The following is a 12684-nucleotide window of genomic DNA, read 5'->3' as shown; positions in this document are numbered from 1 at the left end:
GTCATCGGCCGAACAGTGACGAAGAATGTTGTATACTTTCGATGTAGCAATCTCGCACGTACTCACGACGGATATCCGACTTGCCGACGTACCCCGAAGTAGTTTCATTTTGTCATTTCCTTATTTGAAATTATGCATGAAAGGGATTCGAACTGTCGGACATGCCAGCTCGTCCAGTGTCTCAAAATAGGAAGCGTTTCATAACATTGTAAAAGATTATCCACGTCTGACTCAATTTTTTTTTTTTTTCCAGAAAAACTTTTTTCCAGAAATTTTTTTTGACTTTACAAGAGACCCTGTAAATGGAGGTACGTATCATTCGTACAAAAGCCTCAAATGTCGGAGGTGATAAAAACTCGTAACATTTGTTTTGCTCTCTACGCTATCACAGTCTTTTATACTCTGTTATGTTTTGAATTCCAAGCAGTCGACCTTGAGGCATGAGTTTTTCTCACCTGCGAGGACTTCTTTGAATACTTCAAAAGCACTTCAGCTGACATAATTCATCAGTTGTCACTTAGTTTTCGTTTTCTCAACAAGTTTGCTGTCATCCATTAACATGGGAGGATTTTCGAGGGACAATCAAAAGTTCGACTCTTGAAAGCGAGTCGAAAAAAGAAGATCGAAAAGGCTCGACTTTTCTCTAAAATATAAGGAAATATTCTGAACGATTCATCAGCTGTCACATTCAAAAGTGAGCTCAATTTTTTTGTTACTTTTTAAAAACTTGAAAGCTACGAACATAAAACAGTTTTCTTGCGAACAGTCAACCAGATGAATAATAACAATTGGTTGAACGAAATCATGTGACTCAGTGATTTGGTTGTAATATTAATTTTTACACCGATGAACAAATTTCTTTTCTATCGTCTACGGCGTAATCGACAATTTTATCCTGCGGAAATCGAAGAGAAATCGACATAAAAATGAACGCGATTGTAGGCGCCCCGATTTCTATCGTAGTTTTTGTCTTTCCAGTAAAAAAGTTTTTCCACATTTTCGTTATGATTGAATGATCTTATTATAGTTCGCGAGTACGTGACGATAATAAAAATCTGAGACTCGTGTGAATAGGCACGCGTCCTCAATTATCCATTACTTTATTCTCGAATATTCGACGGCGCCATGTCTGATAATTGGAACGACTTACGAATGGTAGTCTGAGAAAATCAAACTGCCGAGGAAGCGCCTGTTTCGTAAATAAAGTCTTCTATTCATTAATTTAATTATTTATGATGGCGAAAACTATTCGAAAGATATTCTGAAACGTCGTTCGAAATATTTCCACTTCACAAATGTAACTTTACGTGATAATAAAAACTGATAAAAAGCAATAAAGTTTTACAAGCGTTTGAAATTATTCGAATAAACGTTTCAGGCAATTATTATATATTTTGTTTAACGTTATTTTCGAATCGCGCGTGCACCGTACGTTCGAATAAAAGATTCGGATTCGCGATGGTTATGAATCACGAACCTAAAAATCCAAATTTCATCTTTTCGCATTCCGTCACGTTTCATTCTGTTTTTAATATAACAAATGAATTTGTTTTTTCTCCCCTCTCGCCTTATATTTCCATCGTCTTATTATCTTCTCATCTGTTTTTGAGTTACCGATTGATCGTACTGGTAGTAAGACTTTCCGGAAAGTGTTTTTCAAATATGTTATTTATAAATATTGCAACAAAATAAAGCGCACGGTAGATTTTCTCGCAATCGCTCAAAAAGATCTCTGGATATTAAGACAGTGTGTTGAACGATCGCATAAAATACTCATCAGTTGTGATTTAGCTTCCGTTTTCTGAAAATCGAGGTAATCCTACACGGAGAGACTTTTATACGAATATTTCGGACGAATTTGCTAGAAAAATTTGGTGTGTTTTATAGGAGCGCTGTTGGATGTCACCATTTTATTACATTTCACGAAAGTGCATAGTAATTTTGATGCCGAAAGCAGGCGTCTCGAATTTTACTATGTACGACAGGCAAAATTTATGTCTGCGACATTCTTACATCGAACGATGTATCGATATCGGAATGTCACTCGTGTCTTTGGCGAAATGTTAAAAATTGGTGAATTAGACTGGAAAAATTGCTTGAAATTTTACTATGTGCGACTGGTTAATTTTAATGTTTATACTCGCAACGCCTCTATAATTGGTGGGCGCATGAATGTTGCTATGTTATTGAGCCAAATTCAATGCTGTAAAAGGGAAAATACGAAACTATGCAATTTTTGGTACAGCACAGAGAATCTTATCTCCTAAATTTTCATCAAATCATTTCATTATTTACTATGTTTTTGATCAAAATTCGCTCGGTTTTCATTTTTGATATAGTACAGCGCGTTATTTATTATGGACTGTGGTAATGGTTCCCCAAACTTTTGCAATATTTGACACACTCTGTAGCGATTATTATAATAATATCGATGTGGTCTGACGTTACTATAAAAACATAGTAATTTTTGCTATAAAAGTCTCTCCGTGTATGAATTATTTGACCGATGCGTTGAGAAGTGAGCCGACTTGCGTGTGACGTTGAAAAAGTGTGAAACTGACAACAATCAAAGAGTTTCGTCATAGGCAGCTCAAAGGTTTCGTTCCAATTTGTACGAATGTACCAAAACCGTGAATATTTTCTGAGTATACGAGTAACGATGATTGTCATTAACAACTAGAATGAATGAACATTCTACCAAGCTGCCGTCACGAATTGTTGCCTAGGAGGAGATTCAGTTGATTTCGGACGATTTGTAAATAAGAAAAACACGTCAGTGTAATCGAAAAAGATGTCATTCAAATTGTATTTCTCGTAGACAAATTTTTCTAATGGTCACTTGAAATTCGAATCAATCTTCCATAAGACGTAAACCAGACACCTTCGAATGACCTTCGAATGTGTGTCTTCGGATTTAGAGAAAGAACGTAACGCGAATAAAGAGCGAGGAAAGGAGACGAAGCGGTACAGACGTAATTCGACAACCTGATGGGTTCAGATCTCCGATATTTTTTAGATATTGATCTGAATCAAAAAATTCAGAGCTTCCTGAATACATGTAAACGTTGTGAGCGGTAGTCCAAAATAAAACGAATCATAACCCGAATTTATATTAAAATTTAATCGTATCACGATTAATTTGATATTTAATATAATTGTAATAAGTTTAAATAGTATTTTTTTTTTATAACTTTTCCAGTTTTAACTATAAGCTGCTATTAATATAGCATTAAGCATTTTTTTTGATAGTAAATTAAACATAAATTCATGGTTTCTAAAGGATTATTTAATTTCCAAAATCGTTTGTGCGTTATTCAATAGTCATAATGTCATTGTCGTTAGGAATTGTGACATTTTTACTACGGAATGTTCGTTTCAATTTTTTAATGAATAAAGGCATTTTCAGGTACAATGAAGTTCTCCGTTAAATTAGGGATAATGGGGCTAATGGGAACATTGCTCATTTTTTCTTATGACTATCTCATCAGAAACGTAACATCCTATGCTGAGGTTGCATCCTATGGAACCGGAGACGCTATCGAAAAGCCACAATCAATAATCACTGAAGATGTCGTGAGTAAAAAACGCAGCTTTCCCTTTCTCCGGAGAAAAAAAATACCAACGTCGAAAAAAATAAACTTGATACAGCAATGATAAGTTATTGGAGATCAAGTTTGATAGCGTCGAAGCTTCACTTTCACCCAATGAAATAGATTGCAGGATTTTTTACAACCAATCAATAACTTTGTATAATCAATAAATTTTTGCCTAACTTTTTCATGCAGCAAAAGTTGCTGTTTTATTATTTTTTTGGCTCGAAGTAATCACAGATTTCGATGCATTTATCCTTTCTCTTTGCAATATTCGTATTTTTATATATATATTTTCATTATTTATTCCATGAGATAAAATTGGCCGTGGAGATTGTACAGAAAACAGAAGGCCTGAGTCCGGATGTGGGTAATCGTCTGATCCGAGAGCTCGTTTACCAATTCAACAAAATTTTAAAACCTGCCCCAGAAAACAAAATCGAGAGCAAAGAAACGAATAAGCAACGTACATCGTCGCAGATTTCGAGATCGACTTCAGTCGATAATAAACACGACACCAAAAAAAAGGATCTTGAGCCATTGTACATAATAACACCGACGTTTCGAAGACCCGAACAAATGGCCGAACTAACGAGATTGTCACAAACCCTCATGCTCGTCGAGAATCTTCATTGGCTCGTGATCGAAGATGCAAAAATGTTGTCTCCTCAGATCGCACGGTTCTTGAGTCGTACGGGCCTTGTTTTTGAACACCTTGTTGGTAAGGATAACGCAAATTTTTCACTCCCTTCGCTCCCAGGCGACATTCTAACAACTTTTTCACCGTTCAATATCCACACTCTGCGAACTACGAAGTTTGTAGTTAAAAAAATGGATCGGACTCATCTGCGTGAATTTCAATCGTGATACGAGTACGTATTCGAGATATTTGTACAGAAGTCGATCTCACTGGCACGATTAAATATTTTTATCTCAATTTAGTGACAATAAAAATGATGACTTGCAATTTGGACTGTTTCGAAGAGCGACAAGTTTGCGAAGAAGGAAAATTTCGGTAGACGCATGACTAAAATTATCCTTTCAGCGCCCATGCTTAAAGAATTCGAGAACTTGAACGAATCGAATGGCAGACCACGCGGATCCGTCTGCAGAAATCGTGGTCTCGAGTGGATCAGAGCGAATGCGACGAATGGCGTTTTCTATTTCGCCGACGACGACAACACCTACCACATCGATCTGTTTAAAGAGGTTCCTATATACACGCATATAAAACTTTCGTATTTTTAGTTTTAACTTCAGTCTACTCATTCGGCTTGATAATTTTATAAAGACTTGAGTAACAGAGAGTTAAAATGACGAATTTTCCAGATAAGAAGAACAAAAAAAGTTTCGATGTTCCCGGTGGGCCTGTGCACACTTTTTGGAGTAAGTTCGCCAATCGTAAAAAACGGTAAATTCGCGGGTTTTTACGACTCCTTCACAGCTGGTAGGCAGTTCATGGTGGACATGGCGGGTTTCGCAGTGAGCGTTGATTTCTTTCTCAAGAGACCCAATTCGAAAATGCCCCATTCACGTGGTACACAGGAAAACGGTTTTCTCAAGAGTCTCGCTCCATTCGAGCCTCGGGAAGCCGAATTATTGGCTGACAATTGCACAAGGATACTCGTATGGCATACCCAAACGAAGGAAAATCGACCAAGCGCACCCCTCGACATGACATTGTATAATTCAACAAATTTAGTTCTTCTTAAGCAACAAATGGTTTAAGGAGGGTGGCTACATTCGTCAAGATGATAAGAAATTTATCAAATTTGGTGATAACGTTCTTCGACATCGAGTGCGAAGAGACAATTTTTTTCAAAATTTTCTTCTGCTTAGTTATCGAGTAATTACGCATTAAGGTAATTCTATCGCTTCAGTCTAGTCATACCACTGCTAATAGTTGAGACTTATAGTAATTAATATTATTGACATATGGAAAAAAATTATTTCTTATAAGTAAAATTTTCCATATGTAATCCTTTAAATGAATGTTCGTACTGAATTATAAAAATTAAAAAAATAGTTAGTCCAACGATTCGCGTAGTATCCCCAGGTTTACGTTTGGCAACACCGGTTCTCTCAGTCTTGTTCTATTCGACCACTCGTGAGTTTTCTGCTGATCTGTCAAATTGAGGTTAGGACTACACTCAGCTGATGTCTTACTGTCATGTCTCTTTATCATAGCGAGTCGTAGGAAATCCAATGCCGGAAGTTCAAATTAAACTTAATATTCCGTAAAAAATAGGCTGATAAGGGCAACTTTTTTTGGGAGTATTAGATTACTACAAGTATTAAGTATACGAATTGCAGTTTTTTTCCAAAATTTTATGGATTTCTAGGCAAATATACCTTTTTGTAGCAACCGGAAGTTAGGTTTTTGTATGCTGTTTTGAAATTCCTTCACGAAAACCACCAATTTTAATAATTAATTTCTCTGAAATTAGGTCGATAACCGACCCTGAAATTTTACACAGCCCTTTATTAAAGGTTTAAGTACAGCATAATTTTTTTTTTTTTTAATCTTATGAACTAAGCCTGGCGATAGAATTACCTAAGCGGATTTCTTATGCCCGGAATGTATACCTATAGGGTAATATGGGGCAAAATGGACACTTAAGGATTTAAGCCAGTTTCATTGATGAGCATATGGTCTTTCAACTATTTTTGAGTCCCAAAATTGATGCCCTGTGCTTGTTTCTCGAATTAAAAAAAAAAAAATTTCGGGACAAAACGGACACAGCCCCTCAGAAGCATAAAAATCGAAAAACCGACATTTTTCGAAATACAGCCGTTCCAAGCAACTCTTATCGAACAGAATGTCAGCTCGGTAATATGGGAAAAGAAATGGGACCGCTCAGGCTCCATTCCTTGGATGTAAATGAAAAAAAATGAGTCAAATCTTATATCCCATTTCTGTCATGTTTTTGAGGTATGCAAAAAATCAACTTTGGGTCCGTCGTGTTGGGGTATATTTGGTGTTCGCACTATATCGGAGTCCCACCATTGATTCATGTTCCTAGTTTGCGGAATTTCTTCAAAAAAAAAATTTCCGGGTCAAAACGGACACAGCCTCTACAAGGCATAAAAATCGAAAAATCGACATTTTTCGAAATGCAGCCGTTCCAAGCGACTGTTTCCGAATAGGATGTTAAGTCGGTAATATGAGAAAAGAAATGGGACCACTCAGGCTCCATTCCTTGGATGTGAATGAAAGGAAATGAGTCAAATCTTATATCCCATTTCTGTCAAGTTTTTGGGGAATGCAAAAAATCAACTTTGGGTCCATCGTGCTATTTCGTGTTCGCACTATATCGGAGTCCCACCATTGATTCATAGTCCTAGTTTCCGGAATTTCTTCAAAAAAATTTTTCGGGGCACAACGGACACAACCTTCAAGAGACATAAAAATCGAAATACCGAAATTTTTCGAAATGTAGCAGTTTAGCAGACAGAAAAAAAAGCTCACCAAGACAGCTAAGTCCTCGTCTTTTGAAGACGTTTCTTGCATGTTTTGCGAAGGGTTATATATTCGTCGTCCTCCGAAGATTGGATTGACTGTGTAACATGCAAAAAATGGGCACAAACCTTGTGTACAATCGTTAAAGACGAAGATGTCAGCTATGAGTAATAAAAAACCTTTTTTCCTTATTCGTACTTTGATTACTATTGTGGTTTTTAAAAATAAGTCAAAAAAGCGAATAGATAGTGAGAAAGTAGTTTGGGATCTATTTTGCTCTGAATATTGAATTTTTTGGGGATGTTACCGTGAAATTCAACAATTTACCATGATTTATGGTCAGAACATGATTTGGAACCGAAAAAAAAATGTTATGCATTTTATGAAATTTCAGTTATGGGAATGTCCGTTTTGCCCCGGAATTCAATTTTATGGGGCAAAAGGACACTGTGTCCGTTTTGCCCCATGTGTCCATTTTACCCCATATTACCCTATATATGAAAACGTTATACTTATACACGTGAACTTTAGTAATCAATTACTCGATAACTGTACAGAAGAAAGATCTTGAAAAATTTGTATTGTCAAATTTGGCACTAAAGAATATGTTCACCAAATTTTATAAAATTCTGATCATTTTGAAATTTTTTATGTTTTTAGCATGGCAACATTGTAAGCTTGTACCAAATATCCTTAAATCACTCAGCACGGAGGCGAGGCCCGTTTACTAAATATTAAGGAAGTTGAGTACAGTCATTTTTTTTACCCAAAAGTACCTTTCAAAATTTAGGCCAGTTTACAGTTTGACAATATTGCATACACTTTAAAGAAAAGTTGGGAAAAAAAGACGAAAAACTGGTGAAAGCTCGGTCGAAAACACGGACGGTGACTATCCTAGCCTCAAAAAACTGCACGGGAAACAGATTATAATTAATATAATCTTAGCAAATCTTCTAATAAATCTGAAAAAAATTGACATTATTCAGCAAGCCTTGCTCATGTTGCCCAAAAAATTTCATATTTTTAGCATTATTTTTTACGAAAATATCACTGAATGTGTCTTGACTTCCACAAAATTACATGTTATTGGGTCCAAATTGTTATTGATTTTTCTCAGCACCGACGCTCCTAAACTGTCTGAAAATTTAACTGATTTTTTTTACACTTCACTTTGTAAGATGCAATCGGTTTAAAAGCGATGACATCATTTTCTTCCTAATGCCTCAACTTCCTCAAGTAGCAGGAGTCCTGTTATTCTCCTGCATTCCCGTGGCCGCGTAAATTTGAGGCATAGAGTTTTAGTCTCGTTATGAGAAAAGAAAAAGCATGTATTACATTTGTACATCTAATAGAAATGAAACGAGTTATGAAAACACGCATCTAACTTAGTCTTATAAAATTACTCGATAATATTAAGATAGCTCATCAATTGCAAGTGTGGAGGGTCGGTATCTTCAATGTAAATTCGATTCACGGTTTTCTCGAAATATCAAGTGTGTCGAAGGTAAAAGCGTGTATCTACTTTCCAGTTACCAACCTCCCACTCCAGCATCTGATACAATAAGGTTAAGGATTGAATCGGAAACCAGAGATCTTTCTTTCTACTTCTAATATGAAAACACCACAATGGAGAAAAACAATATTAACAACTTAATATGTTACTTAGTGGTATTAAATGAGATATATGCCGTAGCTATACAAATAATAGAGAATCATTGTTTTCAAGTCTTTTCTCATTCATCCCTCCCAAAATATGTAATATAAATATACAAGTTTTTCTCTTCATATACATTTTTGCGTTACACTTTTTAAAGATTTATGAACAAAGTTCGCATCGCAAGCTCACAACAAATTATTCTTGGGGTTTACAACATCCATTAATTGACTGTAAGAATGTTGGTGTTAATGATCGTGAGGATCGTGAGCAATGAAATTTTGAGGTTTTTAATAACCTACAAACAAAATTTACTTGATCAAATATGAAAAATTAAGAATCAAATTATTAGTTGTTGATGTATCCCAACAATGCGAACTTTTATTTTCAGTGTACATTACTCGAGATTGATGGCGCACGGTGGCGGTCGTTCTATCGACTATTTGACACTTTTTTCCACATCTCAAATATTTTTCTTGGGAATCTTACGAAAGAATTTGATCGTTTTTTATCGACGCTTCTTGCAAACATCGTACAAAGTTGTTCGAAATGAATTCGATACGCGGCAAGTCGGTTGTTCTTTCAAAACCGTTGCATATCAAAGAAAAGTTTACAAAATCTATCTTAACAAATATATACTTTTCGCATCGCTATAGTTTTAAGACTCCTCAAACTTTAAGTTCATCGTCGGTAATTGCTTTGTAGCAAAATCATCTTTACAATAGCATCGTCCTCCTTTTTTCCACAATAATAATATGCGTATAAAATTTTGTCCTCCTAAACTGTTCGCCCAAAACTTCACCATGATATTCTCTGAAGATATTCGCCATCGGTCCAATAGAAAGTTTTGTTGACGAATATGAAAAATTGTACGAAGTTGATGATCGCCGTTGTGATTAACTCACAAATTATTTGCCATTTAGTGGGAGGCGACATTTTTAAGCGTAGAAAAATGTATGGAACAATGAAGTAACGTGGTTCAAGCAACAGCTGCGGTATTAATACGACGCAAACGGCTGCGATATAAATCATTTGAGAGAGAAATCGTACGTTTTTCAAACACGCGTAATGCGCGTAAAACGCAAACCCGTAAATCGGTATTAAGAGATATCGCATCACGTAATACCGTCCCATAAATCTGTTCCATATGTAAAAAACGTAATGCCTATTATCCGCTAATACGTAAGGATGGACCAACGTGTTCGAGTGAACAATTATTGTCGCGACTGCTAATAAAACACTTGTAACTATCCATTTCCTGCGAACCCAGTGGAGGAATTCTCGCGCATGTGGTAACATGTACGGCCAAGCGAACAGCATAGAGAACACCGAATAATAAAATATCTGCGGTAGGTGAATCGTTGCAACGTGAGCTTTTCGATCCCCGACAACAATTCCACCGTTGATGATGAGGAACAACACGAAAGCTGCACCCACCAGTGCATAAGCTCGAACCTCTTTCAACATTTCAACGATAAATCTTCCAAAAGCTCTCGGTCCTCGAGCCACGTGATAATAAAGGTTTTTCCAAACGAGCTGAAATATAACAATTTTTTTAACAACTTCTTTCATGTCTGATCTCGTCAAATAGTTCTTAGGGTTTTGGAATTCAAACTATACAAAAAGTTGAGTACTTGAAAAGTTCTCAGTTATTTATTCGTTCTCATACTGTATTCCTTCATCTTGACGGATACATTATGAATGTTCATCTTTCAAGCATTCCCTCTACTTTGCTAATAGTTACTTATTTGTTTACTCACTTTAGCATGCATCGGTGTGTTGTGAATATTCCTGGAGACAAGAGTACTTATACTTTTTGGTGTTTGAGCCTCTAGCAAATCTACGATTCTTTCGGCAGCAAAGGCACCTACCCAAATTACATTTGTTTGCCTCATGAAAATCGCCATGGAACCTAAATACAGATAGACATTAACAAGTTAGAAAGTTTGTAAGACCATTGTTTTAAGCAAACAGTAATCACTGATATTATGATTGATATTCTCAAATATGAACATCATTTTATGAATAATTACTTAATATTCGTACGTTAAAATGTTAGATTTTTCCAAATATTCATTAAATACATCTCTATCTACATGACATCTGTGAACATATTTACTAAATACGTTGATTTTATTACCAGTGAGTGCAGCTGTTTGGTAGCGTCCTCGTAGATGCATTAGCCAAGTCAAAAGAACAAAGTTCAAGGACAAAACATCCGTGTAATAAAGGAAAAACCAAAAGTACAGAGGTGGGAAATAGGCTAAACTGATAACGGAACCAAACATATTCCATGAGATTGAAATACTGTTTTTATTTTTCTGTCCTTGTTCTTGAATAATCCTGTAAAGGAGATAAAAATTTGCAATGGTTCCAAGCAAATTTATGCATCGCATCCAAAATATTTTGCAAAGTCCAACAGGCGCCAGGAACAGTGAAGCGATCACATATAATCCTGGCAGAGTCGTGATTTTCGAATCCCACTGTAAATAAAATTTGATTTTTCAAATGTTTGTTTTTCATAAGGAAGTTTGTGTGGTCCAAACTCGACGAATAATTTATTTATTTTTAAATATTTCAATTTTTTAAATCTTTTAGTTTTCCCTTTGAATTTAGTTTTTCATAGTTGAAAAACTATTGTGCGATTCCCATAACCCTGCACTACACAACAGTTATTCATTCTAGTAAAGCGCCCGATCCAACAAACGAGAATAACTCACCTCAAAAAACTTGCCACGACAATATCGCAAAGTTTGTCCGATATGGAATTCTTCGTCGATGTAAAAATTGGTTTGAACATTGTTGAGATAAACGAATAAGGTCGTTGTCGTGAAAATGGAAGTAATGACGATTGCAGGTCTGTAGACCCAACTTTTGGATAAATTTTCGGATTTTCCAGAAGTTTTCGACATTGTTTCACGATTTTTAGCACTACACTTGTCAAGATTCAAAGAAAGACAACATTTGCATCAACATAACCTCAAAAAACTGATCAACCTCGAACTGCGGTCGGACAAAAGACAGAGTTATATCTATTTTAAGCCATAACGTGTTTGAAGTCTTCTTATTCCGAATGTTCGGATTTGAGAATTTACAAAATTTATATCAAACGCGCAATTGTTTCATTGTCAGACTTCGATGAAACAAAAAAAGTAAGCCGGTAAACAACGCCGCCGCAATGGTGGCGCTGTTTTTTTTTTTTTATTGATACAGTCTGCGACAATTGGAGGTCGATTTTCAACGTTCAACAACAATGCTAGCTGCTTCACACTGTACCGCAGCCGCCATATTTTTCTTCGCCTTTTTTCTATACGATACGATTATTCGATTTGATGCTCGGAGAAACGCCGTTATCTATAGTAGCAAAATATTCGAACTTCGCGTGCGTCGTATTCCACACACTTGTCTACATAATCATTTGATTTTTTATCATGCATATCAATTGATCTCCGGAGACCCGAATCGCCCATCGAAGAATTCAAAAAAAGGCGAGAAACCCAGGACCCAGAATTGGTAACTGGTAACTACCGCAACCGTAAAATTAGGAGATTCGGGGATTGGTGAATATAGTTATGAAGACAAAAGTATGTGCAGCCAATGATATCGATGACATACGAGATTCGCAGATGTTTCCGTTATATTTAAAACTGAAATGTACTTTCTAGCGATGCTAGCAGCGTATAAAATTGAAGCAGATCGAGTGTAACCCCCTCCATCAATTTTAAGCCAATGAAAATGTTTCCTTTGTGGTGTTTGCGGTGGTAATGACCGAGAGCCCTCCACATTTTTGCTTACTACGAGAACTGGACGCATTTATTTTTTTATTTATTTTACAATATAGCGATGCTTGCATAGAATTGAATAAATGTTCATTCATTTTTTTCTTTATGATGTGTAAAGGGAGAAAGGCGCGTATTATATTGCAATTAGGGATAGCACGCGGGAGAGCATCAATTTTTAAATCATCAATTAAGACATAG

General features: G+C 36.0%; 2 protein-coding genes across 2 annotated transcripts; one reads left to right on the top strand and one right to left on the bottom strand.

The window, feature by feature from the left end:
* The first annotated feature begins 262 nt into the window (after positions 1–262).
* Positions 263–5318, top strand: LOC122415306 (galactosylgalactosylxylosylprotein 3-beta-glucuronosyltransferase P-like). The gene is made up of 5 exons (XM_043427319.1): positions 263–694; positions 3407–3573; positions 3906–4311; positions 4636–4799; positions 4920–5318. The coding sequence occupies exons 2-5, from the start codon at positions 3412–3414 to the stop codon at positions 5316–5318; spliced, it is 1131 nt and encodes a 376-aa protein (XP_043283254.1). The 5' UTR covers positions 263–694; positions 3407–3411.
* A 3039-nt stretch (positions 5319–8357) lies between these two features.
* Alg10 (alpha-1,2-glucosyltransferase Alg10) lies at positions 8358–12264 on the bottom strand. Its single transcript, XM_043425609.1, has 4 exons — positions 11425–12264; positions 10845–11187; positions 10465–10616; positions 8358–10240 (listed from the first exon to the last, which is right to left on the bottom strand). Exons 1-4 carry the CDS (start codon positions 11614–11616, stop codon positions 9503–9505), a joined length of 1425 nt encoding a protein of 474 aa, XP_043281544.1. The 5' UTR covers positions 11617–12264; the 3' UTR covers positions 8358–9502.
* Between the last annotated feature and the right edge of the window lie 420 nt (positions 12265–12684).

The sequence above is a fragment of the Venturia canescens genome, chromosome 8 (assembly GCF_019457755.1).
Source record: "Venturia canescens isolate UGA chromosome 8, ASM1945775v1, whole genome shotgun sequence".
Lineage (NCBI taxonomy): Eukaryota > Metazoa > Arthropoda > Insecta > Hymenoptera > Ichneumonidae > Venturia > Venturia canescens.
This window is presented reverse-complemented; position numbering and strand designations above follow the sequence as displayed.

What these genes read in the sequence shown, in the direction of transcription:
- LOC122415306 (XM_043427319.1), top strand. Translation starts at nt 3,412, where the DNA reads ATGAAGTTCTCCGTTAAATTAGGGATAATGGGGCTAATGGGAACATTG. An exon ending in CAATAATCACTGAAGATGTC is followed by an intron (nt 3,574 to 3,905) that starts GTGAGTAAAAAA and finishes TTATTCCATGAG; the next exon opens with ATAAAATTGGCCGTGGAGAT. An exon ending in ACATCGATCTGTTTAAAGAG is followed by an intron (nt 4,800 to 4,919) that starts GTTCCTATATAC and finishes CGAATTTTCCAG; the next exon opens with ATAAGAAGAACAAAAAAAGT.
- Alg10 (XM_043425609.1), bottom strand. Translation starts at nt 11,616, where the DNA reads ATGTCGAAAACTTCTGGAAAATCCGAAAATTTATCCAAAAGTTGGGTC. An exon ending in GTCGTGGCAAGTTTTTTGAG is followed by an intron (nt 11,188 to 11,424) that starts GTGAGTTATTCT and finishes TTTTATTTACAG; the next exon opens with TGGGATTCGAAAATCACGAC. An exon ending in ACACACCGATGCATGCTAAA is followed by an intron (nt 10,241 to 10,464) that starts GTGAGTAAACAA and finishes GTTATATTTCAG; the next exon opens with CTCGTTTGGAAAAACCTTTA.